Below are 17,176 nucleotides of genomic sequence, written 5' to 3'. Positions count from 1 at the left end.
CATTCCGAACTATCGCCACATGTGAGATTTGTTCAGAGTGTAGAAAACCTTGTGGGTAGAGCCACCACAGCTATGAGTAGTTATCTTTGGTATTAATAAACTCTTCAGTTGCATTAATAATCTCTTCAGTTGCATTTAGTCCTTTATTATTGGATCCCTACCGCTTTCGTAGTACTGAAAGCCACATCTTCACGAGATGACAGCTGAAGCGGTTATTAACACCAAAGATTTGCTCAAAGTGTTAGGTTTGCATTAAATTCGTAACTTATAGATTACCTCAACCATAACTCTTAAATTTCGTAAAAAACGTGCATTCCAATGTTGTTTTAACTAGATTGACATTTTAGTCAGTTCCCAAGATTGTCAGAAGTGACAATTGCGAGAATTATTGGACTGTCAACTCAACTGCTCATGCATTCATGTTGCGGGCAAGAATAATATACTGAACAATGGAAAATAACCTGTTAGATGTCGTTCAGTTTGGCTTTAAGTAAGGTAAGGAAACCAGAGATGCAGTTCTGACGCTGTGGTTGATAATGGAAGCGCCGGCCAATGTGGCCGAGCGGTTCTAGGCACTTCAATCTGGAACCGCGTGACTGCTACGGTCGCAGCCTCGAATCCTGCCTCTGGCATGGATGTGTGTGATGTCCTTAGGTTAGTTAGGTTTAAGTAGTTCTAAGTTATAGGGGGCTGATGACATCAGATGTTAAGTCCCATAGGGATCAGAGCTTTTTTTCTTTCTAATGGAAGCAATACTAAAGAAAAATCAGGAAAAATTCATTGGATTTTCCGGCCTGAGAAAAAAGTTCAAATGGTGTAAGACCTTCGAAATTCTGAGAGAAGTGGGGGTAACTGCTAGGGAAAGACGAGTAACATACAATGTCTACCAGAGCCAAGATAGAACAATAAGAGTGGAGGACCAAGAACGAAGTGCTCGGACTAAAAATTATGTAAGACAGAAATGTAGTCTTTCACCCCTGCTGTACAATCTATACATCGAAGAAGCAATGACTAAAATAAAAGAAAGATCCAAGAGTGGAATTGAAATTCAGAATGAAAGGACATCAACGATAAGACCCGCTCATGATAATGCTATCGTCAGTGAAAGACAACAATTGCAGAATCTGCTGAATGGAATGAACGGTCAACTATGCACAGATTAAGGATTGAGAGGAAATCGAAGAAAGACCAAAGTAATGAGACGTAGCAGAAATGAGAACAGCGAGAAACTTAATATCATGATTGATGGTCATGAAGCAGATGAAATTAAGGAATTTTGCTAAGCAGTAAAATAGCCCATGTTGGACGGAACAAGGAGGACATCAAAAGCAGAGTAATACTGGCAAAAAGAGCATTCCTGATGAAGAGAAGTTTACTTGTATCAAACATAGGCCTATGTTTGAGGAAAAACATTCTGGGAATGTACGTCTGGAGTTCAACATTGCATGATGATGAAACATGGACTGTGGGAAAACAGAAGAGAATCCAAGCATTTATGTGTGGTGGTGATTCCACACAAGAACGTTCAAAATTACATGGACTGATAAGGTGATTCTCTGCAGAACTGAGGAGGAAAGGAACATATGAAAATAGTGACAAGAAGAAGGTTCAAATGGCTCTGAGCACTATGGGACTCAACTGCTGTGGTCATCAGTCCCCTAGAACTTAGAACTACTTAAACCTAACTAACCTAAGGACATCACACACATCCATGCCCTAGGCAGGATTCGAACCTGCGACCGTAGCAGTCGCACGGTTCCGGACTGCGCGCCTAGAACCGCGAGACCACCGCGGCCGGCCAGGAAGAAGGGACGGGATGGCTGGACATCTGTTACGACATCACGGAACAGTACGAGATGGAGCTATAGAGGGTATAAACCATAGAGGAAGACAGATATTGGAATAAAAATCCTGCAAACAATTTGAGGATGTAGGTCGTAAGCTCTAGTCTGAGAGGCTGGCAAAGGAGTGAGATTCGTGGCGGGCAGCATCAGATCCGTCAGAGAACTGATGAATCCCAACAAAAGTCATTGTGTCCGATGTTGCAATCTTTTATCGTTACATCACCACGTATTGCCTAAATGGGACTGAGATGATCACCAATCAGTTAAGTGTTGGGTGGTTTCAGCTCATGCACGATTCGTTTTTACGTATTCCGGACGTAGTGCACTTCTTGATAATTGGAAGAATTACATCGAGTTACAAAGAAACATCACGAACATGATCTCATATTTTAAGGAGGAGAAAAACGCACTAACAAGGAATAAGCCGTAGAAATCGATCCAGTGTGAATTTTAGGCCATACGTCTAATACGCAGGTGCAACCTTCTCAAAATACGGCTTTTAAATTATCGCGCGCACCGTTTGTCACTCGCTCCGCCCGACTGAAGCTGTTCAAAATGTTAAATGACGTGTGGCTGTAGCTGGCCAGAACAGAGCGTAACGTGTAACGCTGTGTGCTCCACCTGGCTTGTTGGCGATACATCCACTATGAGGCGTGGGACAGTCGACGCGTTAAAGCCCGAGCGCGAGGTACTGTACAGTGAAGAGAGTAAGAGGTTTGTGTAATACTATTTCAGCAATGGTAACATGTTTTGTTCATTGCGTCATTCAGTGTGCGGTTTCTAACCCGTAGCTGGTGCCAGAGATTTCTTCACTTTGAAAATTTGTTATGTTTTCATACACACCCATACAGGGTAAATGGATGAAACGAATGAGTATAACAGTAAGTAATTGGCGCAGCAGTATTTAATTGTTAAAATTACTGATGTGCTTCACCTACTTTGGGCTTTAAAGCCAGTACTGTTAATGTGAAATACATTTGTGTGAGAGGCCCTATTCTTGAACATGATTGGTGTGATTAAATTGTAAATCTAATGTTTTTAACTTCAGTTTTTCACATGTGTGGCCGTATTGTTCGTACTTGCTTACAGTTTCTCAGGGTATTATTTTTCGGACGTTACAACTTCAAGATAATGCATGTTGTTCTTACAACATGCCTTTCGCTTTATTGAACTAAAGCGTCATCAGTGGTCTGTACTTAAAGTTAGTTACAATCTGATTAGTTATCTACATCTAAAAACAGGTCGTTAGCAAATTGTTAGTTTTTACTTACGGTAATTTCTGTTGGTTTTTCGCCTACATCAGGAAATGCCATCTTCTGAAACGTTTTTGCTCATTATCTCGTTAGGCACTAATAATTGTGGTCTAATTATACGCTGCTTTGCAGAAGTATGTATTTTTGACGTCCAACACAGCACATTTTCATGCACCACTGTTCACTGCTTATTTGTGTATTTCTAAGCGAATATCGGTTGCCAACATTGCCACTAGAGTTTCTTTAATCTATTTTTTCCATCTCTCTGTAGCTCATTGTATTTGTGCTATACATTTTAATTAGGCTACTGTCTATTTATGCACTATGTAAGACAAATGAAGGAGCAGTGATGCAGTTTAAATTTTGTGTGGTGAGTGGATGGGGTAGAGAGGGGACAAGCGAAAATGAGTTGGCAGTAAGTGAAAAGTAGTGTGACGGAGAGTGGCGTGCGGGAAAAAGGTGAGGGAGAATAAGTGAACTGAAATTGAGGATAGGGGTTGAGTGAGAGCGGGTAAAGGACGGAAAACGTCCTTCTTTTTCTTACGTGATTTCTTTAACCATTTTATGTAGTGTATTGTTTACAATACATATATATGGTCACTGAACAACTGTTTACTTTCTGTTAACGTTCTTTGTATACGAAGGATTCCTTTATTGATTCTTATAATGTACATATTTTTTTCGATAATGATTGATCTCTGGTGTTCCTGATAAAGTTGGTTTGATAATGTTGAATGGTTTGTACCTCATTTCCATGCTCTGATGTGTTATTTATGTCATTTGTTAAATGCCCTGTCAGTTACTCATTTATTACAAGCCCTGCCAACCATCTTAATGTATACTTATTCACTGTCTCTGCAACTGAGCTGATGGATGCCAATTTTTTGATATCTTTCTAGTGGTGATTTCAGTTTTCGGATGTGTTTCTTGTAATGAGTTGTTTCTTTAGTAAGCAACGTTTATGTGTTGTTCTTTTGAATGTGTTACCTATTTGTGTCTGAATTTGTTATGGTACGTAGTTATGTGCTATTTTTTTGTGCAGGTTGTTTGTGTTGACGAGGTTTGGTTAGTTTTCGTTTTTCCGTTATTTATGTCTTTATTTTTGTGTTTAGTTTGTCTCTCAGCATTTCATTGCGTCAATTTCAATGCGATTTGTTTTATAATGGCCAGCTCTTTTTGGTAATCAGAAGTGTTTCGAAGGATCCTGTACAGGCTGTTTAACATGTATCTGACTGCGACCTGTCTCTGATTCTAACATGGTGATTATCCTTTCGTATTAACTCTTTAGTTCGTTGGATTTAGTAGTACTGATTTAGACCATATAGGTACTTGCAGAACGACAATACGAAAACATTGTTAAAATAATATCGAACATATTCATGTGTGACGCTGCCATACGTACTGTGACGGGTTTTCAACCGTCTAGCTTTTGAATCTTGGGTGTTTATGGAGTGACGCAGAGTTTCGTTGGCGTTGCTCTCTCTCAGCAGCCGCAAGCCGTGGTCGCCGAGTGGTTCTAAGCGCTGCAGTCTGGAACCGAGCGACCGCTACGGTCGCAGGTTCGAATCCTGCCTCGGGCATGAATGTGTGTGATGTTCTTAGGTTAGTTAGGTTTAAGTAGTTCTACGTTCTAGGGGACTGATGACCTCAGAAGTTCAATAGTGCTCAGAGCCATTTTTTTTTCTGAGCAGCCTTCCGTGTTGTCACGTGAGGAATTCTGACACACGGGATGCGCTCGTCGGGCGTCCATTCTGTCTTCGTTGCGCGGTGTGACAGGGTGTGCAATTCCTGTACGACAGTGACATTTGATGGCAGTGGGTGTTAGGTGCAGCTTCCTTTGACCAGTACATCTTTTAAGTTTCGATGTCACTTAGGTTGCTGGATTCGTGTGGTCGAGGAACAAGGCGGGTAATGGATTCCTGCAAGGATTTCATTGATGAACAAGCAACGAATTGGAATCTTGGGTATTGTTTCACATTGGTTGTCTTTCACCTTGTCTGTTACCTGTTCAGTTTAGTGATGTCCTTATCATGTCGTTAAACAGGGATCTGAGTCAATTCCTATGGGTGTGGTTCGTGCCCGCTCAGCTTCAAGCAATCACGTATCGTCCGCTACAGTTATGGATGTCTTTCTGAGGAGATTTCGACATTTCACAGTTGTTTATTTAACTGTTAATTAAGTTGCTTGCTTTGTAAGAGTGTACCCGTGCCCTCCTGCTACAAGGTTACATTGTTTCCTGGCGAACGATGAGTGTCTTAACCGGTTGTTATCATTTTCTAAGTTTGAAGTCACGACTGCTTGCCTGTGGCTGATATTTTTTAAGATATTTTGCTGGTCGTTACTGTAGAGAGGCTACCTGTGGATGTGCCCGAAAGTTGGTTTATGTTTTCAGCGCTGGCTATTGCGAAAGGCGGTCGCAGCCTCTCTTACGTTTATTGACCTGGTTACACCTAACAAAGCGACAGCTTTCTGGTTCTTAGTGTAAGCTACAAGTTGTGTGCCCACATTCAAGCACGCTGAGTCAGCTCTGTAGTTCTTGCCTAAGGGTAACTACCAGTGCAAGATCAGAATCAAAAACATGGCTAGCCCATGATTACTTGTACACTCAAGCGCCAAAGAAACTGGTATAAGCTTGCGTATTAAAGTAAAGAGACGTGTAAAGAGACAGAATACGGCGTTGTGGTCGGCAACGCCTATATAAGACAACAAGTGTCTGGCGCATTTGTTACTTCGGTTACTGCTGCTAGAATGTCACGTTAGCAAGATTTAAAGAGTTGAACTTGGTCTTATAGTCGGCGGACGAGCGATTGGACACAGCATTTCCGAGGTAGAGATGAAATGGAGATTTTCGCGTACGACCATTTCACGAGTTTACCGTGAAAATGAGGAATCCAATAAAACATCAAATCTTCGACATCGGTGCGGCCGGAAAAAGATCCTGCAAGAAGGGGACCAAAGACGACAGAAAGAATCGATGAACGAGATAGAAGTTCAACCCTTCCGCAAAATTTCTGCCGTTTACACTTCTGGGCCATATTCAAGTTTCAGCGTGTGAACCATTCAACGAAACATAATCAATATGGGCTTTCGCAGCCGAAGGCCCACTCGTGTACCCTTGATGAGAGCAAGACACAAGGCTTTACACCTAGCCTGCGCCCGTCATCACCGACATTGGACTGTTGGTCACTAGAAACATGTTGCCTGGTTGGACGAGTCTTGTTCCAAATTGTATCGAGAGGATGGACATGTACGGTTACAGAAACTCATGAAGCCACGGACCCTGACTATCGGCAAGGAACTGTTCAAGCTAGTGGAGGCTTTGTATAATGTGTGGCGTGAGCAGTTGGTGTGGAATGGGACCACTGATACGTCTAGATACGTCTCTGATAGGTGACACGTTCATACGAATCCTGTCTGATCACCTGTAACCCATTCGTGACCATTTGGAATTCCGACGGACTTGGACAATTCCAGCAGGACAATGCAACCACCCACACGTCCCGAATTGCTACAGAGTGGCTCTAGGAACACTTTTCTGAGTATAAACACTTCCGCTGTTCAGGAGAGATCTCCATTCCCACGTACTCTTACGGGTTTATGGACAGCCCTGCAGGATTCATGGTAGCAGTTCCCTCTAGCACTACTTCAGACATTAGTTGAGTCAATACTACGTCGCTTTGCCCAATTTCTGCGTGCTCGTGGCGGCCTTACACGGTATTAGTCAGGTGTACCAGTTTCTTTGGCTCTTCAGTGTATATTGTGCTTAAGGCTATGTAGGTTACTAACTGTTTTAATTACTTTTACAAGATAGTGCCAGAAATCTTTGGTTGTCTAATAATACTGACTTATTTGTAAGGCGCTCTAGCCGTGCTTTTACGTTGTGGCTAAGTATACTAGCGGCCAAGATTGGTAAATGTAATAGCTAGAGACTTGGTGTCGTTTGAGTGGCTTGTATAATTTCTCCTCTGTTTATTTACGTAGGCATGAATGTGTGTGATGTGTGGTGGTGTCTTGTATGTCTTTGTTGCCGATGCTGATCAGTAAGGTATAAAGACGTATCTTGCAAGTGCTATCTGTTATTAATTAGCTTCGATTTTCAAATTTAAATGTTTAAAAAATTTAAAATAATTAAAATCGTTGGAGATCTTATTAAGATATGCTTCCAAGCCCATAGAGTTCCTTTTTAAATTAAATTTTAAGACTTGTAGGTCATTCTAGAGTAATAAATTTTTCAGAGTCGTAAAATTCAGATCCAAATAGCGCAGTCAGTTTAGAATTTTGAAGTTGCAGATTGTTATAGTATGTTATATCAAGCTGCTGACGAAATTATTACTAAATAATCTAAAGTTTGTGAATCACAATGTTTGTGTAAATGACTTTAACCTGTCTTTTTCCTTCTATGTTAGATGACAGAAATACCTACTGTTACTGTTGCCAGTTAATATTCTGTGACTTTAAGGGCCTATGACTTATATGGACCTCTGTTTCAGGATATACTGCAGGACCTTTCCGCAAGTCTGTTGTATCTGACTTTGTATGGTGCAGTTACTCTCTCGTTGCTATATGGAAGAGCCGCCAAAAGCTCCTTGTAGGTGCTACTGATTTTACCAAATGTGAATAAGGAAAGTTCATCTCATCTGTGTCAAATACACGCATCCCTCCACTCCTTAAACATGTATCACCACAATGTACTCATTTCACTTACTATTTTTCGAGTAAACTGTGTTATCGATTAATATTCCAAAATATTTTGGGAATGCTTATACGCCTTCCCTCTCCTCTTCCATAAATTTCAACGTCCCACGAATAGGAGAGCTTTTCTTGTCGCTCTAGTGTACAGTACTTCCCGCGCAGGCATTAGGCGACTAATCGGTGTCGAAGCGAGTGACAAACAGATGGTGTACTGGTGTACGTGAAACTTTAAGAGGTCTGCTTTGAGAAGTCATAGCTGCATGTACTAGCACAATTATGGCCCAAATTTTTGATCGGGGTCGATTTCTGGGAACGATACCTTGGATGTGTGCCTTTTTCTCCGTGAACTATGAAGTCAAGTTGGTGATGCTTCCTTGTTAGTCACGCTAGGCGAGTGTGTCTTGGTTCAACAGTTGTCACAAAATGCTGCTTTAGTTCTAGAACGCGGAACTGTGTGCCGTATCAATACCAGTATGCGTGGAGAATATCATTTCTCAGGCCCAGTAACCCTCCCAGACCAGGTTTCTAGTTCTCTAAATGTTTTCATGGTACTAGGTTGCAGATTTAAACGGTGCCTGTCCTCTGACTGCATGTAAGCGTCTTCGTTAAACGAACCTTGTCTTATTGAGCGTGTTGTTTCCCTGGCTCGAGCGCGAGGCTAACCAACTTACGATAGAATCAATACCCCCAATAATTCCATTATGATCTATTTTAAGAGTCCATTCAGTTAACGAATTGTTAAGGAACACAATCCAATGTTAAATCTTGTAGCTCTGTTTGTGGCCGTCCGCTGTATCTGAGCGGTTCTAGGCGCTTCAGTCCGGAACCGCGCTGCTGCTACGGTCGCAGGCTCGAATCCTGCCTCGGGCATGGATGTGTGTGCTGTGCTTAGGTTAGTTACGTTTAAGTAGTTCTACGTCTAGGGGACTGATGACCTCAGATGTTAATTCCCATGGTGCTCAGAGCCGTTGGAACTATTTAGCTCTATTTGTATTGCGAATGTTTTGAATTGTGCACGTGTCCTGAATGTATATAGATGCGGACTCAATATTCCATTAGAATAAATAAGACAGTAGAGTCCTGAATCGATATGCGAATCAGGCGAAATCAACCCGTTGAATCAATCATCCCACTGATGGATCAGGCTGAAGATATCTGTTTGATGAAACATCGTGTCGTGCTGCGTGAAGGAGTCCGTAACTCCCTGGTGTACATACTTGTCCGACAGAAATCGTCGACCCTTCAAAGTTTGTTTTAAGACACCGAACGGCGATAATGGCATGACGAGAGATGAAGGCTATAGGGCAGGTGCTCGTCTGTCACCTAGTCGAGTTGGCGTAAATTATGCGTTACGACATTTGCAATATGGTGACGTATGTTATGAAGAAACAGCTGCATCCCTTGTCGCGCATCATTCCACAGCGGTGGCTTTCGAAGTGGTCTTGTTTGGACGGATTTGGTTATAACGTCACCATATTTCAGATGTCCACATTTACCGTTCGCACACTAGAAAGACACGAATGCCACATGACTCCTTGCACTACATCTCAGTTTTTGTATACCCGCTATGGAGTCGCACTATTTCGCATATACGCTGCAGCAACGCGCTCAAACCAAAACGTTTTGTCGCTCCGTAGAGTACATTATCAATAAACTTGGTTCCCCTTAGATGTCTCCTTATCTCACGCAATTGCTTTTCCCAGCCGCTCCTACATGCTTATCCTTGAAGCTACAGTGTAAACGGAACGTATGTATGCTCAGGAAAAGAACAAGACTCAAATTAGCGAGTGTGGTACGAACTGAACGTCTGAGCAAAATCCTTAAAGGCACAGTCCCACTGCAGGTTAGCTTGAAGACATCCAAGTTATCCTTTCGGCGAATCCTATTCATGTATATGAATTCGTAACGGACCAAACTGCTGAGGTCATCGGTCCCTAGTCTTACACACCACTTAAACTAACTTGTTCTATGAACAGCACACACATCCATGCTCGAGGAAGGAGTCGATTCTCCAGCGGGAGGGGCCGCGCAATCCGTGACATGGCGCCTTCAACCGCGAGGGCTGAATCTTATTCATTGGCCGTATACAATAATATAAATTTCATTTCTTGAAACAAACATGACAGCTTAGAGTACGAATTAAAGCCCAACCACGGTAATGAGAAACAATAAATCTTTAAAAGGAACACCCCATTTTTTCTGACAACCCAGTTCAGACTCCTAAGATAAATCTTTAAAAGAAACAACCGTGTTTCAAGCCTCTGTAATATATGACCTTATTCATGTGGGGCTGTTAATTTTGAACGTAGATTTTTCATTTGGACCTAGTTTAAAGCAGAAAAAATTTTAAATATTGTCGTGCGAGAAAATCATACACGCAACTTGTTGAGCACGTTTACATAGTACCGAAACTAGAGTCACCCTTCTATAATGAGACAGCATGGATAAATAATTGTGCTTTCGGTACAAGTATTAGGTACCACTGAAGTGTAAAAAGGGTACTGACAAAATCAATAGCTATTTCTGAAAGCAGCTGGATAAAGCAGCCACAAATCTTTTGTGATTATTGCGTAGAAATGTGTATAATACTCTGGGTCAAGTGTAAAAATAGTTTAATTGTAATTTTTTCCTGGTAGCGCAGCATTTCAAGTTGTTTGTTCATGCTGTCTAAGGACCAGTGAGAAATATCGGCATTATTTTTACTTTATTCACTCGTTATATTTCTCTGTGCGGAAGTGAGGGGTACAAATGCATTGTTATAGGATACGTGTCGTTACTGATGGTGACGGAAATCCCGTTGGGCCGATGGAGACACTTTTAACTCAATGCATCATGCGCCAAGGCGAGGAGACCTCTGCGCTGTGCTGGCGGGAAGAACTGAGGGTGCAACACGCTGACGAGCAGCTGAAAAAAGAAAAAAATTTACATATGAAATTTACAGTAAAAAACGGGTCTCTACAGGTGGCACAAATAACAGAAGAAAACGAGAACTTGTCATAAAGAAAACAGAAATGGGTGTCAAACTGTTTTGAAAAATAACTGATGTTGCCTGGAGTAGCATTCCATGTGTAATAACCAAGGTTGTAAGCTACTAATAAAAGAATGGGAAAACCTTCACATGAATGATGTGTGAAGAACAAAAATCTATGGCGTAAGCTGCTGCCTGTCAACCTCTTCTCAGTTAGCAGAGTAAACTGTGCATCTCCTGGATAAATCACTTTCTTCTGTAATTTTGGAATAAACATTAGTTACTATTCATCAAACTAATTTTTCTTCATTCACTTACTCGCTATTGTTTCGATGCGAACACCAACTACAATCAGCTGAATGGCCCTCTAGAAGCACATCTGCTTCTTCCCGCTCTGTTCATCACCTCCAACCCTCTCTTTCTCCTCCACGCCCACTGTTTGTCCATCTTCTTCTCCCATTTCCTCCACCAGCTCTCTCTGTCCATCTCCACCCCTCCATTTTGTCTATCAATCTTATCGTCCCCCTCTCCCTGCTCATCTTCTTCCCCCTTTTCTCTCTCTACGGTGTCAATCCCAGCACAATAGATGTTTGCTGGTTTTTACGCCCTGGTTTTTTTTCCAGATCGTAAGTAACATTGGTGGCAAATTTGGTTGAAATAGGTACAGGTATTAGGTGCAGAATTTCACCTATGGCTTTGCCATGTACACACATACACATGTACTTCACATATGCTTAACATGTGTCACATGTATTTCTCCTGTATCTCCACCAATTTTGAAGTTCTGTTTCTTCTTCACACAGCTCAATTTTTATGACGCCATATCCCCTGGACCACGTGCCTTACAATAATATAGTTCCTAGGTTAATTCAGCGGCATATGCGAACTTTGTCTGCGAAATATGCTGCAAACAGAATTTGTATGAATGAAGGAATAAACTAAGATGTTATCTTTATACGACAGTATTTTTTGCATGAACAGCGACAATGTAGTAAGCGATAAACTTTTTTCTTTCATCATTTTTGCAAGAAAGTTTCGTAAAGGTTTTAAATCATGGGTAAAAATTTGTTGCAAGACACTAGATGCTGTCATTCTCAAGTACTGGATGAATAAAATATTGGTATTTGCTCGATGCGGGCTACTCTGCTTTTTCAACCCCAACCTACCCTTTGACATGTAGGTACTTATTACCTCTACAGCGGTTCCTTCCAAACGGTAAGTGACATGTGTGCCAAGATTGGCTGAAGTCGGTCCAGCTGTTCAGAATGTATATATACATACATACACCGATTTTTATAATACGTGTGAATTCAATAACTAGATCAGTTCTCACACTTTGCTATTGGGATCTTTCAAGTCTTCATCCAGGCTCTTTACACATAAAGACTTTACAGTTTTGCGAAAGAATGTAACATGTCTCATCCACACAGGAATCACGATTCAGTCGACGATTCTCGATAACTACGCTACTGACTCACAACATATACGGTTCACTGTGCGAAGTAATAGCCATTGTAGACTGACTCTAAAAGTTAATGAAACCTGAACGGGATATTAAGACAGAAGTTGCTACAGAAATGTCGTCACTATTTTTCGGTGGTGACGAGTAAAACAGCGAGGCTCCCCGACAGTTGAAAAACGGCGTGGTAGAGTTTGCGCGAAGCTGACCAAATCGCCCTTAACGATACTGCAGTGCCTTGCCGTTCATAAGTATGGTACGAAGTTCCTCCGGACATACATACGTGACCGAAGGTACAGGCACTACGGTGGCTATAGCCGTGAAATACATGAAATGTATTCGCATTTGCGAATACGGACAACCGTCAGGTATCTAAGAGAATGGCTATAGTGAAAAACTGTGCCGAAGTGACAATCGAACGCGGATTTACTGCTTATTGCGAGCGATCGCCTTACATTGGACTACCTGAGCACGACTCACTACCAGACTCAAACTTCCATATGTTGTCATCCATATGTCTCAGTGCTTCCGAGAGAAGTTTGCGTCGTACTTCTTAACAACACCAGCACTGACATAGCGTATTTATTCGCCGACACTGGGAAGCGCCTTTCAATTAAATTGTCTCCCCTGTAAGGGAATATACTTAATGAATGTATGAGTGCAGATTGTTGTGACATATGTGGTTTGAAGTGATGATTCAGCATAACAAATGGGCACAGAACCCGAATAATTATTCATCATTTATAGCCAAAGTAATGACAGTCTGATGGCACCGTCTACGGGAGGAGGTCCATGCTGGTCGACAGTTGACGCTGACCAGTGTACAGCCACCACAATTCTTGGCATTCCACTAACCGCAGGCTTAGTGACTTGGTATTCCACGAACTGCTAGCCTACTGCTGACACTAAGTCCACCACTGTGGACCACTGAGACCAGGGCAGTGCCTGGGTGGGCATAGTGATGCAGTACACCTCTGCTCGCAAGGGTAGACACCACTGCTGAGGGTGCCCTCCTCTGAACAAACACAATGGACTCCAGCGCAATCTGGATGCCTTGCCTTGAGCTGTAGAACTCTTCCCACATATGTGCTGTCATGGCCTCTGTAATGTTAGGATTCATACCTATCTGCTTGCATCATAATAGCTGGCCACTTGTTGCATTAATGCCGCCACATTCACTGTCACGAGCATTTGCCCACATTGCGTCGCTTTAAGTGTTGTACTGGGTGGTTGTAATTAATGAAGGTGTTCCGAGTGCTACAGACTGGGCTGTATACATTGTAGGACCTTCAAACATAGTAGATAGTTCACTAATTGGAGGGCTCGTGGAGTATACCGAATAAATAGTAGTTCTACTTTCTGCCACCACCAGGTGGCGCTGTAAACATTCAGAATGTGACGTGTTACCTGTTTTGATGTCAGCTGCTGTTTGTCGCTTGGCAACACATGTTGGTTTCTTTTGCGAACTGGCTGTTGTTGTAAACGGTTAAGAAGATCGAAGTACCCCTACGGAACGCAGTGACTATTGAGAAAAAGACCGTGCACTGTGGGAATATTGCCGACAAATGAAATGAAATGGAACTGAGCGCATGGCGTCGTTAGCCTGGAGGAAGTTCGGCAGCCAAGTGCAAGTCTTATTTCAGTCGATCCCACATTGGGCGACTTGTGCGCTGGTGATGAGGATGAAATAATGATGACGACAACACAACACCCAGTCCCCGAGAGGAGAAAATCTTCAAACCAGCCTGGAATGCAACCCGGGCCCATTTGCATGGGAGGCGAGCACGTTACCACCCAGCTACGCAGGCGGACATCGCCGACAATAACAGCTGCAATGAGCCCTCATATCAATAAATGGCTAAAGAATATGATACAGAAATTTGAAGACACAAGTGAAACAGGTGAATTAGGTGACGCAACAGGCAGAGGGATGCGGCCCATTTCCGTGGCAGTTGTTGATGAAGTTTCTGTGTAACTATAGCCGACCGTGCAGCACATGCCTCAAATTCTGGTGCTCGAGCTTTGCAATGAAAATTGTCTGTCAAAAGGTTTTGCTGTGGATTTTACACTGACAGCCCAGTAAGTTTCACAACGTGAAGCAAATGAAGCCCCAAGATAGACTAAGACGTCGTTACTTTTCGTGTTTCGGCACGAATGGAAATGGATGACATGTGGCTGGGGAATATTCTTGCGACAGAGAGGCACATTTTACTCAGCATTGTGACGTGAAAGAACAAAACTGTCTCATAGGGGGTTCTACTGCGATAATCGTTCAGCATGAACATACACTGCCATTAGCTTATGTGACTGCATGTTGTGCTTTCTCAAGCCCTTCATTCTCGGTCCACTTTTATTCGAGGAGATGACACCTCGTAGGCCTGTTAGGTGTATAGAGACATCTGCATCCCCAACCCATGTGATTTCTGTTTGTGGTGCTATCTGAAAGATCGCGTCTATCAGGCATGTACTCGCCCTCTTCCTGAAGGATAGCACACAATGACATTTCGCTCAGATTACGCTATACACTGGCAGCAAACTATCGACCAAGCAGTGTTAAGGATGGAACATATTGCTGAATCGGGAGACCATACTGAACGTGTGTTTTGAACTTGTTACCATTCCTAACAAATGTGCCAGAACCAGCTTAACGATGTTTGATCATTCCCCCTTTTCGTGAACCCACACCTCATTTTGACTTCTTACAGCACCTGATGGCAGAAAGTGGGACTATTATTTATTTTAACATACTCCACGAGCGCACCGATTAAGGAACATACACTACTGGCCATTAAAATTGATACACCAAGAATAAATGCACGGTTAGTCATTGGACAAATATATTATCCTAGAACTGACCTGTGACTACATTTTCACGAAATTTGGGTGCATAGATCCTGAGAAATCAGTATCCAAAACTACCACCTCTGGCCGTAATAACGGCCTTGATACGCCTGGGTGGGCATTGAGTCAAACAGAGCTTGGATGGCGTGTACAGGTACAGCTGTCCATGCAGCTTCAACACGGTACCACAGTTCATCAAGAGTAGTGACTGGCATATTGTGACGAACCAGTTGCTCAGCCACCATTAACCAGACGTTTTCAATTGGTGACAGATCTAGAGAATGTGCTGGCCAGGGCATCAGTCGAACATTTTCTGTATCCCGTACAAGACCTGCAACATGCGGTCGTGCATTATCTTGCTGAAATGTAGGGTTTTTCAGGGATCGAATGAAGGGTAGAGCCAAGAGGTCGTAACACATCTGAAATGTAACGTCCACTGTTCAAAGTGCCGTCAATGCGAACAAGAGATGACCGAGACGTGTAACCAATGGCACCCCATACCGTCACGCCAAGTGATACGCCAGTATGGCGATGACGAATACACGCTTCCAATGTGCGTTCACCGCGATGTCACCAAACACGGACGCCACCATCATGATGCTGTAAACATAACCTGGATTCATCCGAAAAAATGACGTTCTGCCATTCGTGTGTCACTGCAGGCGCTTCTGTCTCTGATGCAGCGTCAAGGGTAACCGCATCTATGGTCACCGAGTTGATAGTCCATGCTGCTGCAAACGTCGTCGAACTATTCGTGCAGATGGTTGTGGTCTTGCGAACCTCTCCATCTGTTGACGCAGGGATCGAGACGTGGCTGCACGATCCGTTACAGTCATGCGGATAAGATGCCTGTCATCTCGACTGCTAGTGATACGAGGCCGTTGGGATCCAGCACGGCGTTCTCTATTACCCTCCCGAACCCACCGATTCCATATTCTGCTAACAGTCATTCGATCTTGACCAACGCGAGCACCAATGTCGCCATACGATAAACCGGAATCGCGATAGGCTACAATCCGACCTTTATCAAAGTCGGAAACGTGATGGTACGCATTTCTCCTCCTTATACGAGGCATCACAACAACTTTTCACCAACGGCGGTCAACTGCTGTTTGTGTATGAGAAATCGGTTGGAAACTTCCCTCATGTCAGCATGTTGTATGTGTCGCTACCGGCGTCAACCTTGTGTGAATGCTCTGAATAGCTAATCATTTGCATATCACGACATCTTCTTCTTGTCGGTTCAGTTTCACGTCTGTAGCACGCCACATTCGTGGTGTATGACTTTTAATGAACAGTAGTGTACCTATGACGCTTTAGCGTCCTGGGAAATACACAGCGAACACTGCAGCACTCGGAACATCGCCACGTTAATTGTAACCTCCCGGTAGTTTGTTCTTCGATAAAATGTAGGAGTGTTTTCTATTATAAAAAATTTTTGTATTGATAATTCTATGGAGCGAGACTCGGTCGTCATCCTGTCAATAACCCACCACATCGACTCACCCCTGTAGGGGCCATGTGACCAGAACTTCACATTTTGGTGTCAGAGAGGGGAACAAGGTGTTCTAAATGGTGAAAGAAATTTTCATCACGAGTCACATCTACCTCACATTAAAAGCACAAAGAAATTGTAGACAGATCTCCAGACTCCTCTCTTTCTTGTCGGGAGGGAGGATTGGAGGCACACACCGTGCACAAAAATTTCTGCACCGCATTTCTTCAAGTATGGCCTGTACACGCTCTCGTGGTATGCTACACTTACCTGAGAGCTGTGTGTGTGCCATACGACGATTTTTTCTGGTGAGTTCACTAGCTAGAATCCGAGGAGTCTCGACGGGTGCCGTGCATGATTGTCTGCTCCAAGCCCTGTCACACATGTCGACGTTGGTACCACTGTTCCCTTTAATACAAGAATGAACGTCACAACGATGCCTATTACCCTTGTCTATATAATTGTAACCGTACAAAGCTTTCATTCTTGTATGGATTTCAGTTGGCGCCCCGGTTCCTGCGATTATAAACTCGAATACAAAAGTCTGTTTCGCACGCACCGACATAGAACACACCGGCATGTTACACGCTAAAATTCTGAGCCCTCTAGTGAATGCCAAAACCG

The 17,176-nt window shown here is 43.0% G+C and overlaps 1 protein-coding gene across 1 annotated transcript in view; it reads right to left on the bottom strand.

The window, feature by feature from the left end:
- Positions 1 to 10,356: 10,356 nt before the first annotated feature.
- The window catches only part of LOC126267447 (uncharacterized), a 56,270-nt gene continuing 49,450 nt past the window's right edge, over positions 10,357 to 17,176 (bottom strand). The window contains exon 5 of the mRNA XM_049972716.1: positions 10,357 to 10,693. Coding sequence (XP_049828673.1) covers positions 10,607 to 10,693 — 87 coding nt within the window. The 3' untranslated portion in view covers positions 10,357 to 10,606. The remainder of the gene's footprint in view (positions 10,694 to 17,176) is intronic.

Source organism: Schistocerca gregaria, chromosome 4 (genome assembly GCF_023897955.1).
Source record: "Schistocerca gregaria isolate iqSchGreg1 chromosome 4, iqSchGreg1.2, whole genome shotgun sequence".
NCBI lineage: Eukaryota > Metazoa > Arthropoda > Insecta > Orthoptera > Acrididae > Schistocerca > Schistocerca gregaria.
The sequence above is the reverse complement of the archived record's forward strand: the minus strand, read 5'-3'. Positions and strand labels throughout refer to the sequence as shown.